This window comes from Peromyscus maniculatus, chromosome 7, assembly GCF_049852395.1.
Source record: "Peromyscus maniculatus bairdii isolate BWxNUB_F1_BW_parent chromosome 7, HU_Pman_BW_mat_3.1, whole genome shotgun sequence".
NCBI classification, from domain to species: Eukaryota; Metazoa; Chordata; class Mammalia; order Rodentia; family Cricetidae; genus Peromyscus; species Peromyscus maniculatus.
Window position 1 is genome coordinate 116,829,085 of NC_134858.1, and position 20,647 is coordinate 116,849,731.

The 20,647-nt window shown below is 54.1% G+C and overlaps 2 protein-coding genes across 4 annotated transcripts in view; one reads left to right on the forward strand and one right to left on the reverse strand.

Moving 5' to 3' along the window:
* Dlec1 (DLEC1 cilia and flagella associated protein) overlaps positions 1–5,587 on the forward strand; it is a 52,970-nt gene extending 47,383 nt beyond the window's left edge. For 2 of the 3 annotated variants that reach the window (XM_042282042.2, XM_042282043.2), the window contains exons 31-37: positions 51–145; positions 325–409; positions 563–769; positions 3,006–3,167; positions 3,969–4,122; positions 4,374–4,497; positions 4,992–5,587. In XM_042282042.2, the coding sequence (XP_042137976.2) occupies positions 51–145; positions 325–409; positions 563–769; positions 3,006–3,167; positions 3,969–4,122; positions 4,374–4,497; positions 4,992–5,115 (951 nt within the window). In that variant the 3' untranslated portion in view covers positions 5,116–5,587. The other variant, XM_076577325.1, reaches the window with a different exon arrangement.
* Positions 5,387–20,464, reverse strand: LOC102926845 (3-ketoacyl-CoA thiolase B, peroxisomal). The gene is made up of 14 exons (XM_042282044.2): positions 20,102–20,464; positions 18,829–18,927; positions 14,479–15,406; positions 14,246–14,339; positions 13,368–13,425; positions 11,589–11,668; positions 10,811–10,853; positions 8,811–8,909; positions 7,794–7,874; positions 6,880–7,070; positions 6,591–6,770; positions 6,276–6,331; positions 6,045–6,190; positions 5,387–5,756 (listed from the first exon to the last, which is right to left on the reverse strand). Exons 3-14 carry the CDS (start codon positions 14,647–14,649, stop codon positions 5,681–5,683), a joined length of 1,275 nt encoding a protein of 424 aa, XP_042137978.1. The 5' UTR covers positions 14,650–15,406; positions 18,829–18,927; positions 20,102–20,464; the 3' UTR covers positions 5,387–5,680.
* Between the last annotated feature and the right edge of the window lie 183 nt (positions 20,465–20,647).

Below are 20,647 nucleotides of genomic sequence, written 5' to 3' on the forward strand. Positions count from 1 at the left end.
CTGCTCAGCCCTGGGACCACCAGTGATCTCTGATGGATTGGGCTCTGCAGACAGACAGAGAGATTCCAGGCCGAATGCGTCGCCTTCAGGACTTTGCTGTGGGCCCCCTGAGACTAGAGATGAATGGCCACATCAGACGTGCACAGTGAGTCAACACGACCTCCCTCGCCCATCCCCATCCCTTCGAGAGAGGAACCTCACTTCCCTGGTGGGGTTCTCAGAGCCAAAGGACAGGAACAGAAGGGAGGAGGAGAAAGCGGGGACAGGGAGGTGACGCTGGAGGACCCAGATCCTGGCTGCCTGAGCATGCCTGTTACTGTGCAGGCTGAATGCCCAGCTGGACAGCAGTGGCTACTTGGAATTCCGGTGCCAGGCCAGTGACCTCATCCCGAAAAATCCCTGCTGCGGGGTAAGTATGCTGTCACCCCGATCCAAGTCAAAGGACTTGGACCTCCCATGTGCCTGTGGGTCCTTCTGAGGCACAGGCCCTTTCAAGTCTTGAGTCTCTTTCCCAGAGGAGTGGGAAGGATGCACCATGCCCCTCCTCCTCCCATGGCCCCAGGTGCTGAGTGACTGGCCTACCACCCGCCATCTGAAACTGATCAACACCACGGAAATCCTGCACTACTTCCGGGTCCTGGTCTCCAAGCCCTTCTTCATTTCTCAAGGTGGGGCCAGGTGGGACAACAGAGCCTGTCATCCGCAGTGTGAAGAGGAGATAGCCTCCTCAGGCCAGCAGCTGATACTCCGCCCACAGGAGAACATTCTGGTCAGTGCAGGGGTGTGCCATCTCCCTCCCCACCTCTACAGGCAACACATACACGTAACCTGCTCACATCTGGGTACCAGGTACAAATGGACCGTCATCGGTCCATGCCCCAGACATGTTCCTTTCAACATACATAGTCCCTCTGCACAGGTTATATACAGATAAACCTACTGCAACAGCCACATGCATTCCAGAAACACATCCAGACCCTCTGTACCACCACTGATGGCCTGGTGAGCACCCCCACTTCATACCATGCTCCATGCCTTCTCACGTGCCCTTTGGCTCAAGGTTTAATGCTTTGGCTTGTGGCCACCTGCATTTGGACTGCCATGAACATAAGTCACTCAGAGCATAGGGTGTGGAGGAGCCTGGATTTTCAAAGGTCGCATTGCCCTGGGAATGTCAGGGCCTTGACGGTAACTGCGAACTTCTGCCTCCTTGGTTTGAGGTACCTGAAACGGGCGTGGGACCCAGGCTTTGCAGACACAGGGCATGTGCACAACCCTTTAAATAGTGGCTCCCTGGGTAAGCACAGGCTTGTCCAGGACGGACAGCAGAAAACCGCAGCCCACCACCTCCCACCTCCCCTCCTGCCTTGCAAGGCCCCTCCCTCCCCTCCTTGCTGCCCTCACCCCTTCTGTTGATGGTCTGTAGAGCTCCAGCTCAGTGCCTGGCTGACTCTGCACATCTTGGGTCAGCTCGTCCAGCTCCTCCGGGATCTCACTGAGCAGCCACACACGTGCAGATGTGCCCTCACTGTCTGCCGTGACAGCCTGCATGTGTTGCCCTGCAGGACTTCCGGGACCTTGCTTGTGGAGGTGGGGGAGCCAGAGCCCGCAGATGGCAAGAGAGCTCTCCTGACCACTCTGCCTGGGCTCCCTGCTGAGAGAGCTGAGGGCAAGGGAGGGTTCATCCCACTAGAGCTCCCCAGGAGGCTCAGGGGTGACCCAGATGCTCCCAGAAAAAAAGGAAACATCACATAGTGGCCTTGCACCTTCCTCTGTGGGTGCAGTCGGGTGGTACCTGGGCATCTGGCTCCTGACCTGAACTCTTTTAGTTCTAGATCTAAACCCTGTAAATCTGAACTCACCACTATCATGTCATGTCCCATGTGGTGTCTTCTCCATGTGGTGGCATTTTATCCTAGCAGCCACTCCCACCAGCCAAAGCTCTGAACTCCTCCCCAGGATGACCTCTGACTTGGTACTGCTACCCGCCTTTCTCATCTTGGCCCTAGATGGTGGTTTCCAAGCCAGGGGAAACCAGCCTTTAGAATGCTTGGGACAAGTACAAGCTACCAGACCACCTTAGGTCAGAGCTGAGGCCCAGGAATACTAGGAGCAAATACTGATTCTGATGAGCTACCATGGCGCTGTCTTGAGGGCTAAGAGCCCAACTCACTGTTTGGTGTGAGTTCCAGTCTCTGGTCTGCTGTTCTCGGCCCACTCACGTTCCACAGCCCACCTCCCCACTGTAGCCAGAGGAGGTCTCTGTCCTGCCAGCAACTCCCAAATACCCAGCACTCGCTTCCCAAATAATTGACTCAGAAGCTTAATATTACTTATAAATGCTTGGCTGGTAGCTCAGGCTTATTACTGACTTGCTCTTACTTGGTCCCTTTTCTCAGTACGGCATTCTCATCTTGCTTCCACTGCATCTGCCTGGAGACTCATGCCTCCTCCTCCTCCTCCTTCCAATCATTCTCAGTTTGGCTTTCCTGCCTAACTTCCTGCACAGCTACCAGCCAATTGGTGTTTTATTAAACCAGTTGGAGTGACAAATCTTTACAGTGTCCAAGAGAATTACTCCACAGCACCCCACAGCAGCTGGAGGCTCTGTGGAAGGAAAAACTGCCTAGGCTGTCTCATTTCAGATCCTAACAGGCCCCTCGTGTCCTCAGGATAAAAACAGTCTTTCCTTGGTCCATATACAACCTCAGCCCAGGTCACCCTAAGTGAGAAGGGCAGGTTCCTTGCTCTGTCCCTTCCAGTAGACTCCCGAGGACAAGGAAGGCTGTCTTCTGTGCTGACTAGGTGCTGGGCACACGGCAGGCCAGTGCAGGGCTTGGGAACCACACGCCGCACACGGGGGTACTGCGGAGATGTGTGCTGGGCACCTGGGACACTCTGCGCTCCACAGGCCCCATAAGCTAGGGGCTGAACAGGGCCTGGCCGGAGCAGCAGGCTGCCTGCCTTCAGGGACCCGGGGTGACACCATGTCCATGTCTGCTCAGGTGGATGTGTCCTTCTCACTCTCCCTGGAACTGCTGTCCTACCAGAAGCTCCCAGCAGACCAGATGCTGCCTGGAGTGGACATTCAGCAGAACAAGAAGGGGGAGAAACAGATGGTGTTCACAGGGAACCTGCTCCTGGGCTTCACCAACCAGACCGTTCAGGCATGTTCTAGGCTCCCTCCTGCCGTTTCTGCCCCCTGGGGAGGAAGATGGCACCCCGGCCCGAGAGTGAGGGACTGGAGGGGGAGATTCGGGGTGCTCCCTGGAGGAGGTGGCAGGTAAAGCCTGTTTCCTGTTTAATCAAGAGAAAACGGAAATTGCATAGAGAGACCTAGGGTATGGCCTCATTGGTGGGGACAGTGGGCAGCTGAGGAAGCTGTGAGGGACTCTGCTTCGCTCCTGTAGGGCTTTGAGCACCACTGAGCAGGTCACACACCGGTCAGTGTGGAGCTGAGAGAGTCAGAGGCGCCTAGCTGGGGGTGCAAGTAGGGGGCTAAAGGACAGACCTATGAGAAGCCAGAGAGACCAGCAGCAGCGCAGGGTAGTGGGGCCCTGCAGCCTGGGACCTGGCAGCAGCTGGGGCCAAAGAGAAGTGGGCCATGGTAGTGCCTGAGTGATTCCTGGGCTTCTGAGGGCCCTCGAGCCACTTGCTCAGGGTCTGATGGGTTGAGGGGTGTTCCTTGGACCCCAAAGGAGGGAGACAAGGAAGGTGATGGAGGTCTTGGAGGGTGGATGGCTGACTGGGAGCCATCACCTGGGAGCAGAGCATGAGCTCCCTAGGAGAGAGGCTGGCAGAGAAGCCGAGGGTGTCCTTCCGGCCCTGCAGAATTCCACCTGTTCAGAAGTGTCAGTACTCGGGGGTGGAGGTGGGGATTCCCTGTGTCCCAGGACCCCAGTTCAGATCACTACCCCCGTGGGCAAGGATGCGTCATCCCTCACTGAGTCGCGGGCTCGGGCCCCCAGGAGGTCCCCCTGCGGGCTGTCGTGGCCGTGCCAATGCTGCAGCTCTCCACCAGCTGGGTGGACTTCGGGACCTGCTTCGTGAACCAGCAGCACACCCGGGAGGTGTACCTGATGAACCTCAGTAACTGCCTGAGCTACTGGACGGCGCTGATGGGTAATGCTGTCATCCTGCCCCGTGCTCCTTGATGGGACTGAGCAAGACCCCTAAGAAAGACTGCGGGGCCGGTCCGTGTAGACTGGCTCCCTAGGGCTGCTGGCACCCGACAGTCCTGGAGTCCACCAGTCTTCCAGGTCCTGGTTGCCCTGCCCTGGGTTGCTGGAAGGACCAGAGTGACACCTGAGAGGCTGGTCTAGTCTGGGGAACAACATCTGGACAGCCTGTGGCCTCCTTTCTTCTCAATGTAGGACCGGAGGAACCGGCTAGGGAGGATGATGCCTTTGGGGTCTCCCCAGGCAGTGGGCTGCTGGAGGCCCGACCCACCAATGCACCCCCAGTCTCCATTCCCCTTCAGGTGTTCTTCAATCCTAGGTAAGAGCTGCTTCCTGCCTCTGGGGCACCGCCCATGGGGCCTGGGCCCTGGCTGGTACTGCCTAACCCTGCCTCCCCTTCCCCAGGAGCAGCCCGCTGTACTAACCCCGCCCCCTTCCGCAGGAGCAGCCCACTGTACTAACCCCGCCCCCTTCCGCAGGAGCAGCCCACTGTACTAACCCCGCCCCCTTCCGCAGGAGCAGCCCACTGTACTAACCCCGCCCCCTTCCTCAGGAGCAGCCCACTGTACTAACCCCGCCCCCTTCCGCAGGAGCAGCCCGCTGTACTAACCCCGCCCCCTTCCCCAGGAGCAGCCCGCTGTACTAACCCCGCCCCCTTCCCCAGGAGCAGCCCGCTGTACTAACCCCGCCCCCTTCCGCAGGAGCAGCCCGCTGTACTAACCCCGCCCCCTCCCCCAGGAGCAGCCCGCTGTACTAACCCCGCCCCACTTCCGCAGGAGCAGCCTGCTGTACTAACCCCGCCCCCTTCCCCAGGAGCAGCCTGCTGTACGAGTCCACGATGATAGTGGAAGGTGTGCTGAGTGAGAAGCCGTGCACCCTGCGGCTGCGGGGCCGAGGCTCTCACGATGAGAGATATGTGATGCCCAACGAGTTCTGAGGCTCCACCACCCCGAGCCCCTGCCCCAGCTTGGACAGCAGTCTGGCTCAGGGCTGCTAAGCAGGAACACAGGCTATGGGGCTGGAGCAGCCCCTCGGATGAGGGATCTCCTTTCAGGCAATGGTGTCAACCACGCCCTGCATGGCACGTCTCCAGGGCTCACCAGCATAGGCCACCACCAGGTGACTATGACACTTAATCATTGCAAAGATGGTCCACAGATTCCAGCAAAGCAAGAGCTGGACCCTAAGTGAAATGACTGCCACTGGAATCAGATAGCACACATTTACTTTGCCCAACATACCCAGCATTCATGAGGCCACTGTCCCACAGAAACAGACCTTGTCCTGTGGTCAAGAGGAATCTGCTGACTGTGGTCCAGCTGAGAGGACCAGACCGGATGGCCCAATGGCCACTTGTCCCCATACTGTGATCACATCTTCTAAATTAAAGTGCTGTGATACCCCCTCCAGTGCTGAGTGTCCCGTGCAGGTGGCTTCTGCAGAGTCCGCCCCTCTCTGGCCACCACTGTAGGACTCTCTGGGCAGTGCCTGCAGCCGGGGGTTCAGTTCCCAGGATATTCAAAGACAGCAGCGGCTCCCATCCCCGTCCCGATGCACATGGACACCACTCCATAAGCCCTGGGGAAGAGAACCCACGTTGGCTGGCAGAGCTTGACCCCAGCCCATGCCCTCACCAGACACATGAGCAGAACAGATCTGTGGGAACTGAGCCCTAGACAGACACACACCCAGGTGGCAGACACCGTCCATAGGTTATGCTGCCTTTTAAGCAAGCCATCGGGAAGACAAGTCTCACCACTCCACCCCTAGTTCAGAACGCCTGTGTGCTCACCTCCCCAAGACACCCCAGCTACCTGACACCCCGGCTCGAGCATCCCCACAACACTCCACAAGCAGCAGCCTTACCGTTTCCCACGGCGCTTCAGTTCATTGAGCAGCGTGACCACCTGCCTTGCCCCAGTGCAGCCCAGGGGATGGCCCAGGGCTATTGCACCCCCGAGGGGGTTCACCTTCTCTGCAGGAATCCCCAGCTTCTCCACACAGTAGAGGGCCTGGAAGGAGCCAGAGCAGTAGCTGAAGCCTCCATCTGCTCTGAACCACTGGCCCAATCGACCTCACCATGACACCCAGGCTCACCTGACTTGCAAAGGCCTCATTGATCTCAAAGATGTCTATGTCCTTCACAGTCAGCCCTGCAGGCAAGATACAGACCAGCGCTGACAGTCACAGGCAGGACTGTGGATTTCCCCTGGGCTCCACCCCAAGTGCGGCTCTAGCGGTCTACCGTGTGTGCCAGGCGAGGGGGTTCCAACGGCAGGTTAGGGAGGCCTTGGATATGGGGTGCTAGCCTGACCCACCTTCATTCCAGAGCACCCACAGGGTCAAACCCAGCACACCCCAGTCCCCAGATACGGGGAATGAGGGGTCCAGGATGAGAAGGAGCCACCTCACCTGCTTTCTGCAAAGCTGCAGGGATGGCATAGGCGGGACCGATGCCCATGATGTCAGGAGGGACACCGACCACGGCGTAGGACCGCAGGACCCCAAGGATGGGAAGGCCCAACTCTTCAGCCTTGGCCCTCCGGGCCAGCAGGACGGCGGCTGCTCCGTCACTCACCTGGCTGGAGTTTCCTAGGGGAGGAAGGGTGGACGAGGAGGCATCAGCGGAGGAGAGCCAGCCCTCCACCACCACTTTGCCAGGGGGCCTGGTCAGCTCCGGTTCTCAGAGGCCCACACTCACCAGCTGTGGTAGAGCCTCCATCCTTGAAGGCAGGCTTCAGCTTGGCCAGGCCCTCCATGGTGGTGCTGGGGCGGACACCCTCGTCCTGGGACACAGTGATGGTTTTCTTGTTGCCCTTGTCGTCAAGGACTGTGGTTGTCACAGGCACGATCTCAGCTCGGAAACAGCCCCTGCTCTGGGCTCTGGCTGCCCTGCCAGCACCATGGACAGCGACTCTCAGGCCCAATTGTGGCCATTTCCTGCCTGTCCCTGGCCTTTGCTAACTCAGGAAGACACACAGCCCAGGGACTGCTCTGGCCCCTGATGGAGCTGCAAGTGAGTGCTGAGGCTTCCTCCGGACACCACCTTCCTCTGGCAGGGAAAGGCATGCCAGAGCTTCCCTAGACTTCATCTTCAGCTCCAGACTTTCCCAATCAAGAGCAGGACTTTTAGAGGTGCTGTTCTGTTTAGAGCTCTTCATTCACTGGTCACTCAGCCTGCTCAGTGGTCTCTTCCACAATAAGGCTGGTGCTTCCCCCTGGCCTGAGGCTCTGGTTCTCTTGAATGGCAGGCTCAGGTCACCACTCCAGGCCCAGGTCTGCCTCTTATGCTAGGAGGACTAGGTTTTAGCACCACTGGTCCCATACTGCAGGCTTGAGGATCACCAGTGGCCACCATGTCTGGTCAGAACAGGGTCCTATTCTTTATGTCGCAAGGAATGGGGTAGGGGAAGGGCTGAGGCCCAGTTAGGGAGAGGACACTCAGACCCCAGAGTGTACAGTTAAGGAGGACTGAGAAGACCTCCCAACAATGGTGATGAATCTTTCCACCTCCCACTTAGATGCATGAGGCCAGTCAACACTTTTGCATCACCTTGACAGCCCAGCTCAGGCCGCTCTCCAGCCCTATCAATATCCCATCCCTGCTGTACTCACTTCTGCTGGGAGGCCAGAGCGAAGGCATCCTGCTTCTGCCGTGAAATGCCAAACCGCTCAGCCACGTTCTCCGAGGTTATCCTAGACATGAACAGTAAAGCAGGAGGCTGTGGGTCTGCTGGCCTGAGAGCCAGGGCCATACTGAAGGCCTGTGCCAGCACTTCTGGGCAGCCAGGTCAGAGACAGGGTTTCCAGGCCATGCTCCAGGGACAGAGGTAAGGACTCAGAAGGTGACGCTCCTGTCCCATATCGAGGAGCACCCATGCTGGTCAGACCCTCAGAGGCACATAGCAAAGGAAACATTTTTTATGGGGGACAGGCAGCCTGTGTGTGGGACCTGCAGAAGGCATGGTCTCCTGCCCAGTCACATCCCAAGGACAGGAGCAGAGGTGCTGGGCACACTAGCTGGCCAACTTGATCAACTTCTCCTATGGCTCCAGGATGCCTTTGGAGAGAGGGTCTGGACAAAGCCAGATCACTGCCCACTGCAAGCCTTCCTTCATATGGCCTTGTCCCTGTCCTTGGATGTTGGCAAAGTCCAGAGGTCACAAATATCACTGTGGGCAATGGAGATGTAGAGAACAGATCTCCCAGGCTACATCTCACAGGCCCGAGTCCTTCCCAAACATGCTCAGAACTTCAGTGCTCCCCACATCCTTCTCAATGTTCCAGGTCTCCAACAGAGGTTTTGGGGGACATCTGGCACCATCCTCCTTGTGACTGGGCACCTCAGGGTGGGGGACAACATGGGATGGGTTTGCATACTGCAGGGCTAAGAGAGGACTCAGGTGCTTAAAGAAAGGAAAGCCAAGGATTGCATCAGCCCCACACCTGGTCCCTGCTGGACCTGACACTCAGAGGATGGAGGTTGAGGGCCCCAAGGCCTGGCATTGCCAGCCACAGGGGAGAAAATTCCTTGGTCCCTGGTTGAGGACAGAGTGGTGGGTGAGTGGGCATATGTGCATGCGTGCATGTGTGCGTGCGTACACACACACTGAGCCTCCTGTGGACACTCACCCCATAGGAATCAGGCAGTCTCTGGCCTTCTCATTCTCCAGCAGGCGTGAAGAAATATTCCCAGGGTTCCCTCTCTGGGACAGGGTCATGGACTCCACCCTAAGGAGGAGGAATGAGCTGTCAGCCCTAGTAGGAAGCCCGAGAGATGCCCAGCTGTGTGTCGAGTGCTGGGCAATAAGTAGCCAGGGAGCCCTCCAGGTACGCTGCAGATCCCTGGCCAGTGAGCAGGGACTGCACAGTGGCTGAGCTGTCTTCCCACTGCCCAACACACAGCACTGTACCAGACACGGCCCCAGCTCTAGGGTCCTGCTGCAGGGTGCATTACTGAGCTAAGTAAGTGGTGGTCCCCAGGGACGGCTTCCAGTTTTCCCTCCAATGCAGGACATACCACATCAGTCTGATTCAGCCCTCGGTGTACCCCAGTCAGAGAGAGAAAGGAGAAATGGCAAATACTAAGTGTACATCAAAGAAAGACCTGGCCTGTGTAGACTGGCAAGTAGGTGGGATGGCTGAGAAAAAGGTCTGGTGGCCTGTGTAGACCGGCAAGTAGGTGAGATGGCTGAGAAAAAGGTCTGGTGGCCTGTGCAGAGGGATCAGCCACTGATGGGGAGGCGGCCGTGAGGCCACACAAACACCAGAAGCCTTGGCTAAGTTCTCTCCCAAGTTCAGCATAACATGAGCTCTTCGGTTCTTTTTGGAAGGACTGAGTGTCAATTACAGGACCTTAAACGTGGTAGGCAATCATTACATGGCTAAGCTGTATCTCTGGGCCTTAATTTATTTTTTTTTAATTTCATCTTGAGACAGGATCTTGCCAGACTGCCTCAGCCCTGGATTTGTTAAGTAGCTCAGGTGGGCCTTGACCTTGAAATTCTCTTGCTTCAGCAGGGATTACAGACCTAGAACCTGTCAAACTGTGTGACCAAATGACCCGTATCCCACAGTCAGCTTTGGTTGCGACTCTACTTAATTGTCCTACAACATCCAGAGCTGAAGCGGGGTGAGGATATGAAGTCCTGGCAAGAGAGGAAGCTACTCATGGTCACCAGCATGAACTCCAATGAGACAATCTGGTCCCGGAGTTCAGTCCTGGGCAAGCTGCACTCTCAAATGCTAGGGGATGCTCAGGTGATGTGGGCATCCTCCAAGCACAGCTGCATTGTCTCCAGAACCAGGGTCCTCAGCCTGTTTGGGACTAGAATCCTGAGGGCCTCACAGAGCCCCATCCTTTCCCCTCAAGCCGCCACATCTGCTCTCCTTGTTATGACAAACACAAGGAACAGCAACAGGCAGGCTGGCTGTGACCCTTGCCTACCATGGTCCCCATTTGTGGACTTTGGCTGTCCTCTTCCTGACACACAGGTCAGGAAAGCCCAGTGCAGGCAGCCAGGACCTGATCATATGCCAGCAATGCTTCCTATCAAAGCTCTTCTACAGAACCTGGAGGAGCCAGCTCCTCCAAAGCCTGTGGATGCTGTCTTCCAACAGCAGTGGCCCAGCGCTCTGTTCTTTCCTGGATCCACCATCAGGCTTAATTTCAGTAGCCCTTTACCCCAGAGGCAGAAACAAGGGGGTGGTGTGAGTGGAGGGGACAGTGAGCAGAGGTCTGACCATGTTCCTCAGGACACAGTATCAGGGGCAATCTCTCCCTTGGTGCTAGAGTGGCAGACAAGGCGACAGCCTAGGAAGATGAACACTGATACATAAGGAAACGTCCCTGACTTGAGGGAGTCCACTCTGCCACTTCTCGCAGGAGCATGGAAAATCAGCCAGTGCAACAGGCAAAGTCCAAGTGCTGCAGATTTCCAACGTGACAAGCAGATTTGCAAGAAAGAATCAAAGAGGCCACTACACTCAGAGCTTCCACAACTCCTAGGCTGCCTCTGTGAGAGTCCAGCCCAGCCAGCAGCCATGGTGGGCAGGAGAATCATGGCTGAGGAGAGGAAAATTAGTTTGATCATTGCATTGGTTAAGAAGGTCCGGCAGGAAGACAATCTTACCCACAGGCCATGCCAATGTCATAAGACCCATTTCTGATGCCACCTGTAACAAAAGCACTTCATAACCATCCTTGGCCAGAGTGGGCCTGGCCTGGACCAGCACAGCCTGTTCCCTCCCTGCTCTTGGGGGACATTCACCAAAGCCTCACAGAAGACCCAGGAGCACCCAAAAAGGCTTGGGGTATTGTACCAGGCTTTTTCTTTTGGGCTGCCACCCAGCTCACAAATCACGACCCACAGACTTCTTATTAGTTATGAATGCTAGGCCTGGCTTAGCTCATTTCTGGCTATTAACCTGGTTCTCTTTATCTACCTTTCACCTCAGGGTTTTTACCTTGTCTGTCTGTCTGTCTGTCTGTCTGTCTGTCTGACTTTCACTGCTTCCTCCAATGTCTGGCTGGCTGGCACCTGCCTGGCTACTTGCTCTAGGCATGTCCCTCTCCTCCCTGCTCTCTTCTTCTTTTCTTTTCTGGAGCCTAGATTTCTCCTATTTATTCTCTCTGCCTGCCAGCCCCACCTATCCCCCTCTCTCTGCCTAGCTTGGTCATTCAGCTTTTTTTCAGACCCATCAGGTGCCTTGGGCAGGCAAGGCGAAACAGCAACACATCTTTACACAGTTAAACAACTGCAGCATAAACAAGTGTAACCCACCTTTGCCCAGTTAAAGTAACACTCCACAACAGGGTGTGACCATGGGTGCTCTTCCACCCCTCTCTGCCCTGAGGGGCAAGGACCAAGGTCAGGGCATGCTCATGGGCACCCGGCAGTCACAACTCACCCGCGATGTTGGCCACTGCCTGCAGCCCCGATGAACACTGTCTGTTGACGGTAGACAAAGGCACAGTCTCTGGAATGTCACTGAAACAGGAGGGGAGGTGGCAGTCAGCCCTGGACGTGACAGTGTCTCACAGAAAGCCCACGAGACTTGTGGGCCACAAGAGAGCCCAGCAGCATGTGCATAGATCAGGACAACAGGCAGCCCTGCCCCCACTGGGGCAGCGCCAGAAGAGCAGGAGTAGCCACTGTGCAGACCTGTCTCCACAGTGCCTGACTACCCAGGGTCCCCAAGCACATCTGTCCCACGGTTCTTCTCAACACAGACAGTGGAAACCTGTTGTGGGCCACAGACAATCTCCTTCTGCCGCCCTGAGAACTCAACAATGAAAAGCAGTCATTTCTGTGGTCCTCTGAGGACAAAGACGTGGGCCTGTTGCTAGGCTAAGACACAACAGTTGCATTTCAAGACTGGGCCACCATTCATGCCCACTCCTTGACCTTTCTAGTAACCACAGAGTTGGTCCAGGTGTCCAGTGTTCTCCTCTGTGGAGCGTTTCCCCCCTTGGCATGTTCATTCTTCACTCTTGCTCTGGGGCTCCTGGGTTCAGCCATTCAAGCTGTAGGAGCTGCTTTCCTAGGCGGCATATAAGCCATGGCCAACATGGTGAAGGCGTAGGCTCAGCCCAGGCCCCTTGACCTGACACACCAAGAACCCCAGAGAATGAGCACACAGGAACTCGAATGGCTGGTGTGCAGGTGGAGGGGGGGGGCAGGACTGGTGCTCCAAAGCGAGTTCTGGGGGGACCTCAGGATGGCTCCCTAGGCCTGTGTGATCCCTCCCATGTGCCCTAACGCCCTAACTCTTGGTGACCCTTTATCAAGTCCACCAAGGTGCCCTCAACAGTCCCTAAGCGTGAAGCATCCTCTGAGGGCTTGGCGCTGACAGTACTGGATTTCAGTGGATTCACCGGGAACACAGAGCCTGAGACGGCAGGACCAGATGCCAAAGCCACACGACAGGAAGAACAAGGTCACCTACTGGACAAGAAACACACCCATTTGCAGCCTGAGAGCTGGGGCACATCTGGGCAGGGTTTAGCCAGGGCAGGGAGAGCTGACAGAGCCAGAACTCCATGGGGGCAGAATGGGCAGAGGGCAGACGGAAACAGGCAACTGAAGAGAGTCTCCAGTCAGAATGCAGAGAGGTGTGGAGACCTTGGACCCCAGGCTGAGTCTGACCCTTCCAGCCGCGAGATGTGCCCTGTCTCTGGCCAGTGTTGCTGTTATTTCTGGCCCACACAGCAAGAACTGAGGAATGGGGTCCTCAGTCTCCAAGGGGGAGTGAATGAACTACTGCTTAGCTGTCTTGGGTGGGGGGCTAGAGCCCTTCCTGGGGTACACCCCCACCCCACGCTACACCGTCCCCAAGCGGCTATGACTGGACAAGCCTGGACTTCCAGATGTTAAGAGTGGAAGCATGCACTGCTCGGCGTTGGTCATATGATCCCACGCTCCATGTGTTAAGTTGGCTTTGTTTAAAACTTAGGCCACGGAGAAGGCTCTGCTCCAGTCCCCAGGCCCTGGGTGCCTTGGCCGTGGTCCCAGTGACACACCCCCTCTAAGTAGGGGAAAGGTTATGCTCATAGGACAGAGTTCAGTGTTCTCTAGTGGCCTCAGTATCTTCTTTCTGGCCGATCTTCCACCACACACAGACGAGTCTCCAGCACCAGGGTGCCCAGCCATCATGGAGGGCAGTTAGAGCTGGAGTCAGAAGGATTACCTCAGGAACTGGGCGATCCGTGCAGGGATAGCTCCGGCGCCCGGCTGAAGCACATTGCCTGTGGACAGAAGAGCCCTTACTCAGTGCCAGGAGGTGTCCTGAGGCCTAAGGTAAACACGTCCCAGAAAGGAAACAGTCTAGATCTTCCCAGGATTCTACAGCCTCTGCACAGAGGTTCGTGTGAGGCCAAGGAGGCCGAGGCCGAGGAATGGGGGGCCAGCTAGCAACCGCCCGTGCTGGAGGGCCACCAGCCCGCCTGCCAAGGCATGCGCCTCTAAATCAGCACAGCTGGGCCGGAGGCCTGCTTCCCTGGCAACAGGAGAGCCTCTAGGGTAAGAGGCGCACGGTGCAAAGCCTGAACGCTGAGGGAAGTAGGGCTGTGGGTGAGGGGAGAGAGTCTGTAAGTGCTCACCTCCTCAAGTGTCCTCCTCCAAGCCCTGTGCCACTGCGGGAGGAGGAACAGGCTGGCACCCCCCAGGAAACCCTGTCCTACCCTGTGCTGTTCTAGTTCAGGAAGAGCAGGGGTTAGAGCAGGGTGAACCCCGTCTACACCTGTAACCGAACCGGGGCTGGACCAGATGATTCTGATAGACAGGATGACAGTGTAGGTGGAGAACCGTGGCCTCCCACCTCCTGGAATCTCCAGGAACATCTGGGCTTTAGAGCATCTATCTCAGGGCGTTCCTGCTTTCCACGTCCATTCAGTAAGCAGGTGTGCCTCGAGTGGAGGACCCAAGTCTCGAAGCTGAAGACTGGCTGCCAGGCGCTCATTCACATCTCTGTGCTCCGGTCCTTCCCCTCAGTAAACTCAGGTCTCTGATGTGAGAGAAGAGACCCAGGGAGGAAGGGCCCAGAGCAGGCCCGGCAGGTGAGCTCACCCACGGAGATGTCGCCCAGCAGCTCAGGCTTTAGTTTCACGTCCTGGAGAACCGCGGTCATCACGGCAGACAGAAGCTCGTCCGGGGTGGTGTCCTGCAGGGCGAAGCGCAGCGGCGGTGAGCCCCGCTCCTGCATCCCCACCCAGGGGACTGTGCGGTCACCTCACCCAGAGGGCAGGATCCCACCCGCACTGGCCGCCTTCTGCGCCCCTCGCCCGCCGGAGGGGCCTCACCTTGAAGCCGCCGCGGCCCGCGCGGCCGATGGGGGTGCGTCGTCCGTGCACCACCACCACGTCGGAGGCCGAGGCCTGCGGGAAGCCAGCGGAGCAGGGAGCGGCTTGCAGCGCGGAGCTGGATTCGGGCCGGCTGGCCAGGTGGCCCAGCACTACCTGCAGCCGATGCATCGTGGAGGCGGGTCCGGAGGATTTGTCTGGGCGCAGGGAGCGGACCGAGCGAGCGAGTAAAGAACTGTGGTTTGCACAAGGGCAGAGCCAGCTGGAGCTTTACATTTTTCACAAGTCCCGCCTACCCCTTCTGCAGCCAATCAGAAGGGGAGTCTTCCTGAGGTCACCCCACCACCTCCCAGTTTCTCAAAGCCAGGTCAATGAACTCCAAAACTGCTCCTTCTTATAGCTTATCCATATACACCTGTGATGGTGCAAGAGAGTACTGCACAAGTTCAAGGCCAGTCTGGGCTACAAAATAAAATTTTGTTTCAAATATGTAATTAAAAAAAAAAAAGTTTGTCCACATTTCTGAAGCCCCTCCCAGAAGTATAAACTGGAATGTTCCGGTCTTTCACAGCATTTCGCAATCAACACTGGAGGCAGGATCTCAAAAGTCCCCAGATCCTGGTTTCTGGCCGCGAACCTGGATTCTGTCTTCCAAAGCACTGCCATTCACACTAGCAGGCAAGAGGCAGGGGGGTTGGGGGCCGTGGCTGCGGCTTCACGCTGTGGATGGAGATGAAGGTGCCGACTCTGAGTCGTGTCCTCCTGGGTCCCTGGACCCAAGCTGGAAGCTTACACACTTCGGGATTCCCAGTGCCACTCTTGGACAGTTGTGGCTTCCTAGACGGCTGGAAGAATCGTTTTCATCAAGGTACTGGGGTGGTTCAAAGGTCTCTGAGAGTGTCCCACGGGTCTCAACGCCTCTCCACACCTGTTTGAGACATCCTCATCAACGTTGAACCCCCCAGTCCCACTCACTCTCCCCATTAGCAGAGGTGCCTGTTATTTATTAAGCAGCGCAATGTTATTCACTAAGTGGCGCTGTTTACCACTGGAGAAAAGCCACCAGGGACAACAGAACCCACTGTAAGAGTTTATTAAGGGAAGGGAATAGGAAAGATGTGCTTAGGCCTATGGAATGACCGTGCAGGAAGAGAGGGGAGGAATAAGTGGAACCCACTTTTACAGGTTCCCACACACACATGCACGTATGGGCTCATGGAGCTATGCCATGCACGTGCAAATGACGTGATCATGCAGCACACAGATTGTGCAGGACGTAAGGCCCTGGGATGACTAAGCATCTTACCAGCACACCCATGGTCATGTAGGTGGGGGAGTGGCTAGGAATTCTAACAGCGTCTACCAAGGCAAAGGAGCCTGCAGTGTGGCAGACACATTAGCTGGTCAATGACTTCCTGCTGGAGGAATGAATCAGGGCTCCCTAGATCTAGAATGTGTTACCCACTTAAAGAATAAGACTGGGTCCCCACCCAATCACAGTGACAGGTCAGTCAAAAACCAAGACAATCACAGTTTTGTTCTCAAACCCCAGGGGAGCCCAAAACACAAAAGGAGGAGACACTCGGAGAGCTCGGTGTGTAAAGTATGGATAAGATCCGCAGTGCAGACGTCCATGCTGGTCAGGCCTGACAATGGCCCTGTACCTTAGTGCTCAGGTGGGGCGGGCAGAGGACCCTCGGGGCAAACCACCTAGCTAGACCAGTCAAAGCATTGAGTTCCAGGTCCAGAAAGAAACCGGGCCTCAGAAAACAAAGTGGAGAAGAAATCACAGGCCATGCAGGACGACACCCAACATCAGCCTCTGGCCTCCACCTGAATGTGCACACACATGCGCATTCACCTGCACACGCATGAGCTCACATACACTTGAGCATATGTACACACACACATAATATGAGTGAGTTTGAGAAAAAGAAAGCCTCCAACTGTGGGATGACCTGTATGCTGTGTATATGTGTTTCTCTCATTGGTTGATAATAAAGTTATTTTGGCTTATAACCAGGCAGAATAAGGCTGGGAGGGAAAGCCAACAGAAATACAGAGAGAAGAAGGGCAGAGTCAGGGAGACCCCAGCCAGCTGCTGAGGAAGCAAGATATGCAAAAAATGAAGCAACAAGCCACAAACCACGTGGCTAAACATAGATAAGAATTATGGGTTAATTTAAGTTTAAGAGCTAGCTGGTAATAAGCCTGAGCCATTGGCCAAACATTTATAATTAATAAAAGCCTCTGGTGATGATTTGGGAAGGACTGTGGATTGGGGCGGGACAGAGAAAAGCCTCTGGTTACATGAGGCAGTGTTTCATGTATCTTGGGCTAGCCTTGATCTGTATACATAGTTGAGAATATGGCCTTGAACTTCTGCCTCTGCCTTCTTAGTAATGGAGTCACAGGTTTACACCACCACACCCTGTCTACTGTGGGATCCAGGAATAGAACTCAGGTTATTGGGACTGTCCAACAAATGCCTCTACCCACTGAGCCATCTTGCCAGTCCTCAACTTTTCACTTTCTTCGTGGTTTTCTTTGAAGCATTAAAAAAATGATTAATTTTTTGTTTAGCCCCTTTCATTTATTAAAAAGTCTTTGCACAGGAGCCATGAAACTTTCTGAGTTTTCCCTCTGTGTTCTGTTGGAAAGTATTTTCCCTTTTCTGTTTCAGTATTGAACCAGCTCATTATTATTTTATTATTATATGATTTTCAAATTTTCCTTCATCTTCATCTGTTTTCTCCTCTCTTCTCCATTTCTTTCTATCCTTGTCCTTAACCTTTTCGGTTTCTCGTGTATGCTTGAAGCCCTATTGCTTTTCTTTGTGTGTATGTGTATATATGTATGTGCGTGTTGTGTGAGTGCACGTATGTGTCAGGTGTGCATGTGGATGTGTGAACGCATGTGATAGCCACGGATCAACCTTGAGTGTTTGTTCCTCGGGAACTGTCTTAGCTTCATTTCTGTTGCTGTGGTGGAATACCCTGATGAAGCAACTTTGTGGAGAAGGTGTTGGTTTATTTTAGCTCCAGTTACGGTTACAGTCCATCAAGGGGATCAGGAAGCAGGAACGTAAAGCAGCTGGTCACGTCTCAGCCACAGTCAAGAGCAGACAGAAACACATTTGCCCACACCCACCTGTGCTTAGCACCCTCTCCACTTGTAAAATCCTCTGCCTAGGGAATGGCGTCACCTACAGAGAGCTGTAGGTCTTCCCACGTCAGTCCACATGAGACAATCCCCTGTGGACATGTCCACAGGCTAATCTGATTTAGACAATCTCTTATTGAGACTCTCTATTTCATTCGATGGAAAAGCCAGGTATAATGGTTCATACTTATAACCCTAGCACTTGGGAGGTGGAGGCAGAAGGAGCTGGGGTTCAAGGCTGCCTTGCCTACTTTTCAAGTTTAAAACCATTAGACCCTGTCTAGGCCCCCTCCACTGAAACAAAATGTAATGAAAAGCAAGAATCTCAGGAGGTAGGCATTCCAAATGCCTAGTGCTGCTAGAACATTCTAGGAGCAGCATTCCTGAGGAAAGCTGAGTTTTCCACCACCATGAAGTGTCAGGTGCTGCACAACAGGACAGAAGACGGGTGTTGCCCCCTAGATAGGACATTTTTAGGCACAAGTATCTGTGCTTGAAAGGGAAGAGACTGTTGTGCCTCTAAATGACTCCAAACACAGCCTCAAGGGGTTTGTTGTTTCTTGTTACTAACAAGGGGCTGCAACCGCACACACACAAAAACCAAATACAAAAGTCACGGTGAGTCATTCCCACAGGTGCCCTACAGTCAACTTTGCTCTTAATAAATAATCTCATTACAATGCTAACCTCTCTGGGCCAACCCCAGGGAGCTTTGCCATCTGGCATTTTAGGGCATGTGGTTTATAAAGAAGCATAATAGGAAAACAGGTGGGATCAGGAATGTGCTGCATGCAATGGCGTCTTTCCCCGTGAGAGCATGCACACGTTCCCAGTAAGATCCCATAGCTTCCTGTGTCCAAGCATGTCCTTGCTTTGGAAGAGATCCCGGGTGCTGCAGAAAACAAGCCTTCCATTCATTCTATCACCTCCTGATTGTGCTTATTAGCCCCTCATACTTCATGACTATAATTTTGCTACTGTTATGAATCGTGATGTAAGTATCTATTATGCAGGCTATCTGATATGTGATCCCTGGGAAGGGCATTCAACCTCTCAGAAGGATCATGACCCACAGGTTGAGAACCACTGATCTTGGGGCTGGAGCTGTAGTTAGTTGGTAGAGTGCTTGCCTAGCATGCCCAAGTGCTGGTTTAATCCCCAGGATAAATGAGGAGTGGTAGTGCATACCTGCTTGTAACCAGACATCAGGAGGTGGAATGCTGAGGAGAGCCAGACCCTGGAGGTTATTCTCAGTGACATGGAGATTTGAGGACAGCCCATGATATCCTGTCTCAAAATAATAAATTTTTAAATTTTTAAATGGTGTAAATCACTGTTTCCAACTAAAATTTATATTGAAACAAACAAATACACATAAATCTCATTTTAGTCCCACCCCTGGTTTATAAAAGGAAAAACTGAGGTCCAGTAACTTTGCAGGAGAGACAGGACCTGGACCCAGAGCCTTGACCTTCGGCCTAATTCCCTCCCCTTCTTATCCCTTTAACTTTGGGACAGAGTGACATCGTAAAAGACAAAATGTCACCTAGCAGGTGACTGGCACCACATGGCCTGCTCCCTGCCATGTCATGTTGGAGGGTCTCAGGAAAAGAACATACTTTCTGTGTGTGTGTGTGTTCATGTGTGAGTGTGTATGTGTGCACGTGTGTGCATGTGTCATTTATGCAGGTACTTGTGCATAGTGGCCAGAGGTCCATGATGAGAGTCTTCCTCGATCTCTGCCCACCTTATCTGAGAGTCTCTCACTAAACTTAGAGCTCACTAGACTGGGGTCCTCCGACTTGCGTCCCTGGTACGTTAAGTGTGGGCCTCCACGCCTCTGTGCCTTATCACTACATGAGTACTGGGATTCGAACTCGGGCCTCCGTGCTTACAGGGCTGGCGGAGTCTGTACACTCCCAAAATCACATTCGCCTGCCCACAGCCCCATTCTTTCAAGTGTTTTTATTCATTAAATTCTTTTTTAAATTTTTATTTATTCATTTAATTTCGTGTATGCCTTTTTTTGTTATTGGACAAATTTTCTTTGTTTTCTTTTTTTTAAAGGTAAAAAAAAAAACCTTGTTTTTTTAACTGTTTTTATTCCAAATATTTTTGTGTAATGAGAGACAATCATACAGAAGAGTACAACCCCACACCCAGAATGTTCTTTCAACAGACTTTGAGTAGTTTTCTCGCCCAGTTTAAAGCCCTGTAACCTTCTAGAGCCTTGAGCTCCATTAAGGAAGCCATTCTGTTAAGATCAGTTAAAACTGGAAATATCCTTATTGTACCCCTGAAAAACCCTTGGATTTTTTTTAATTTAATGTTTTAACCCCTTGGACTTTTTCTTTTTTTGATATATTTTGATCACATTCATTTCTCTCCTCCAACTCCCCCCAAATCTTCCCTACTTCCCCACCCACCCAGCTGCATGTTAATTCCCTGGAGACCCCCTCACCTAGATGGGCGGGCAACTTGACCAATCTGTGCTGGTTTAGATGGGCAGAGCACCTTCACAGGAGAGATGGAGACCACACAACCAAGCCTGTGTGTGGCTGGTTCTCCACGTTCGGCCTCCACAGTCTCAACTGAGCCTGCCTTCCAGAGGACTTATCCTAAGAAGACATCCAGGATGTGTCCCCTCTGGGTCTCACAGCTGTACAGTAGGGTATTAAATGAAGGTCTTTTCTGTCCTTGAGTCACATGATCCAGCCTTGGACTGGGGCTATCATTGTGTGGATAGCCCCATTTCTGAGGCAGTCCATGCTTCCAGCTGTTGGGGTGTCCACTGTGACCCAAGCAGGATCTGCTCCCGTGGTCCAACCTTTCCCCTACTTAGCGGGGTGTGTTACCAGACCCACAGCCAAGTGCCCCAGGCTTCAGAATTAGGGCAAAGGTTCTCTGTCGTCTGATTTTCAACCAAGGTGAGCCTGTTGCTTTCTTTGTGAAAGTGTGGACTCTGGCCTCGCACATTGGGTAAACAACCACACTCAGTGGTGCTTCC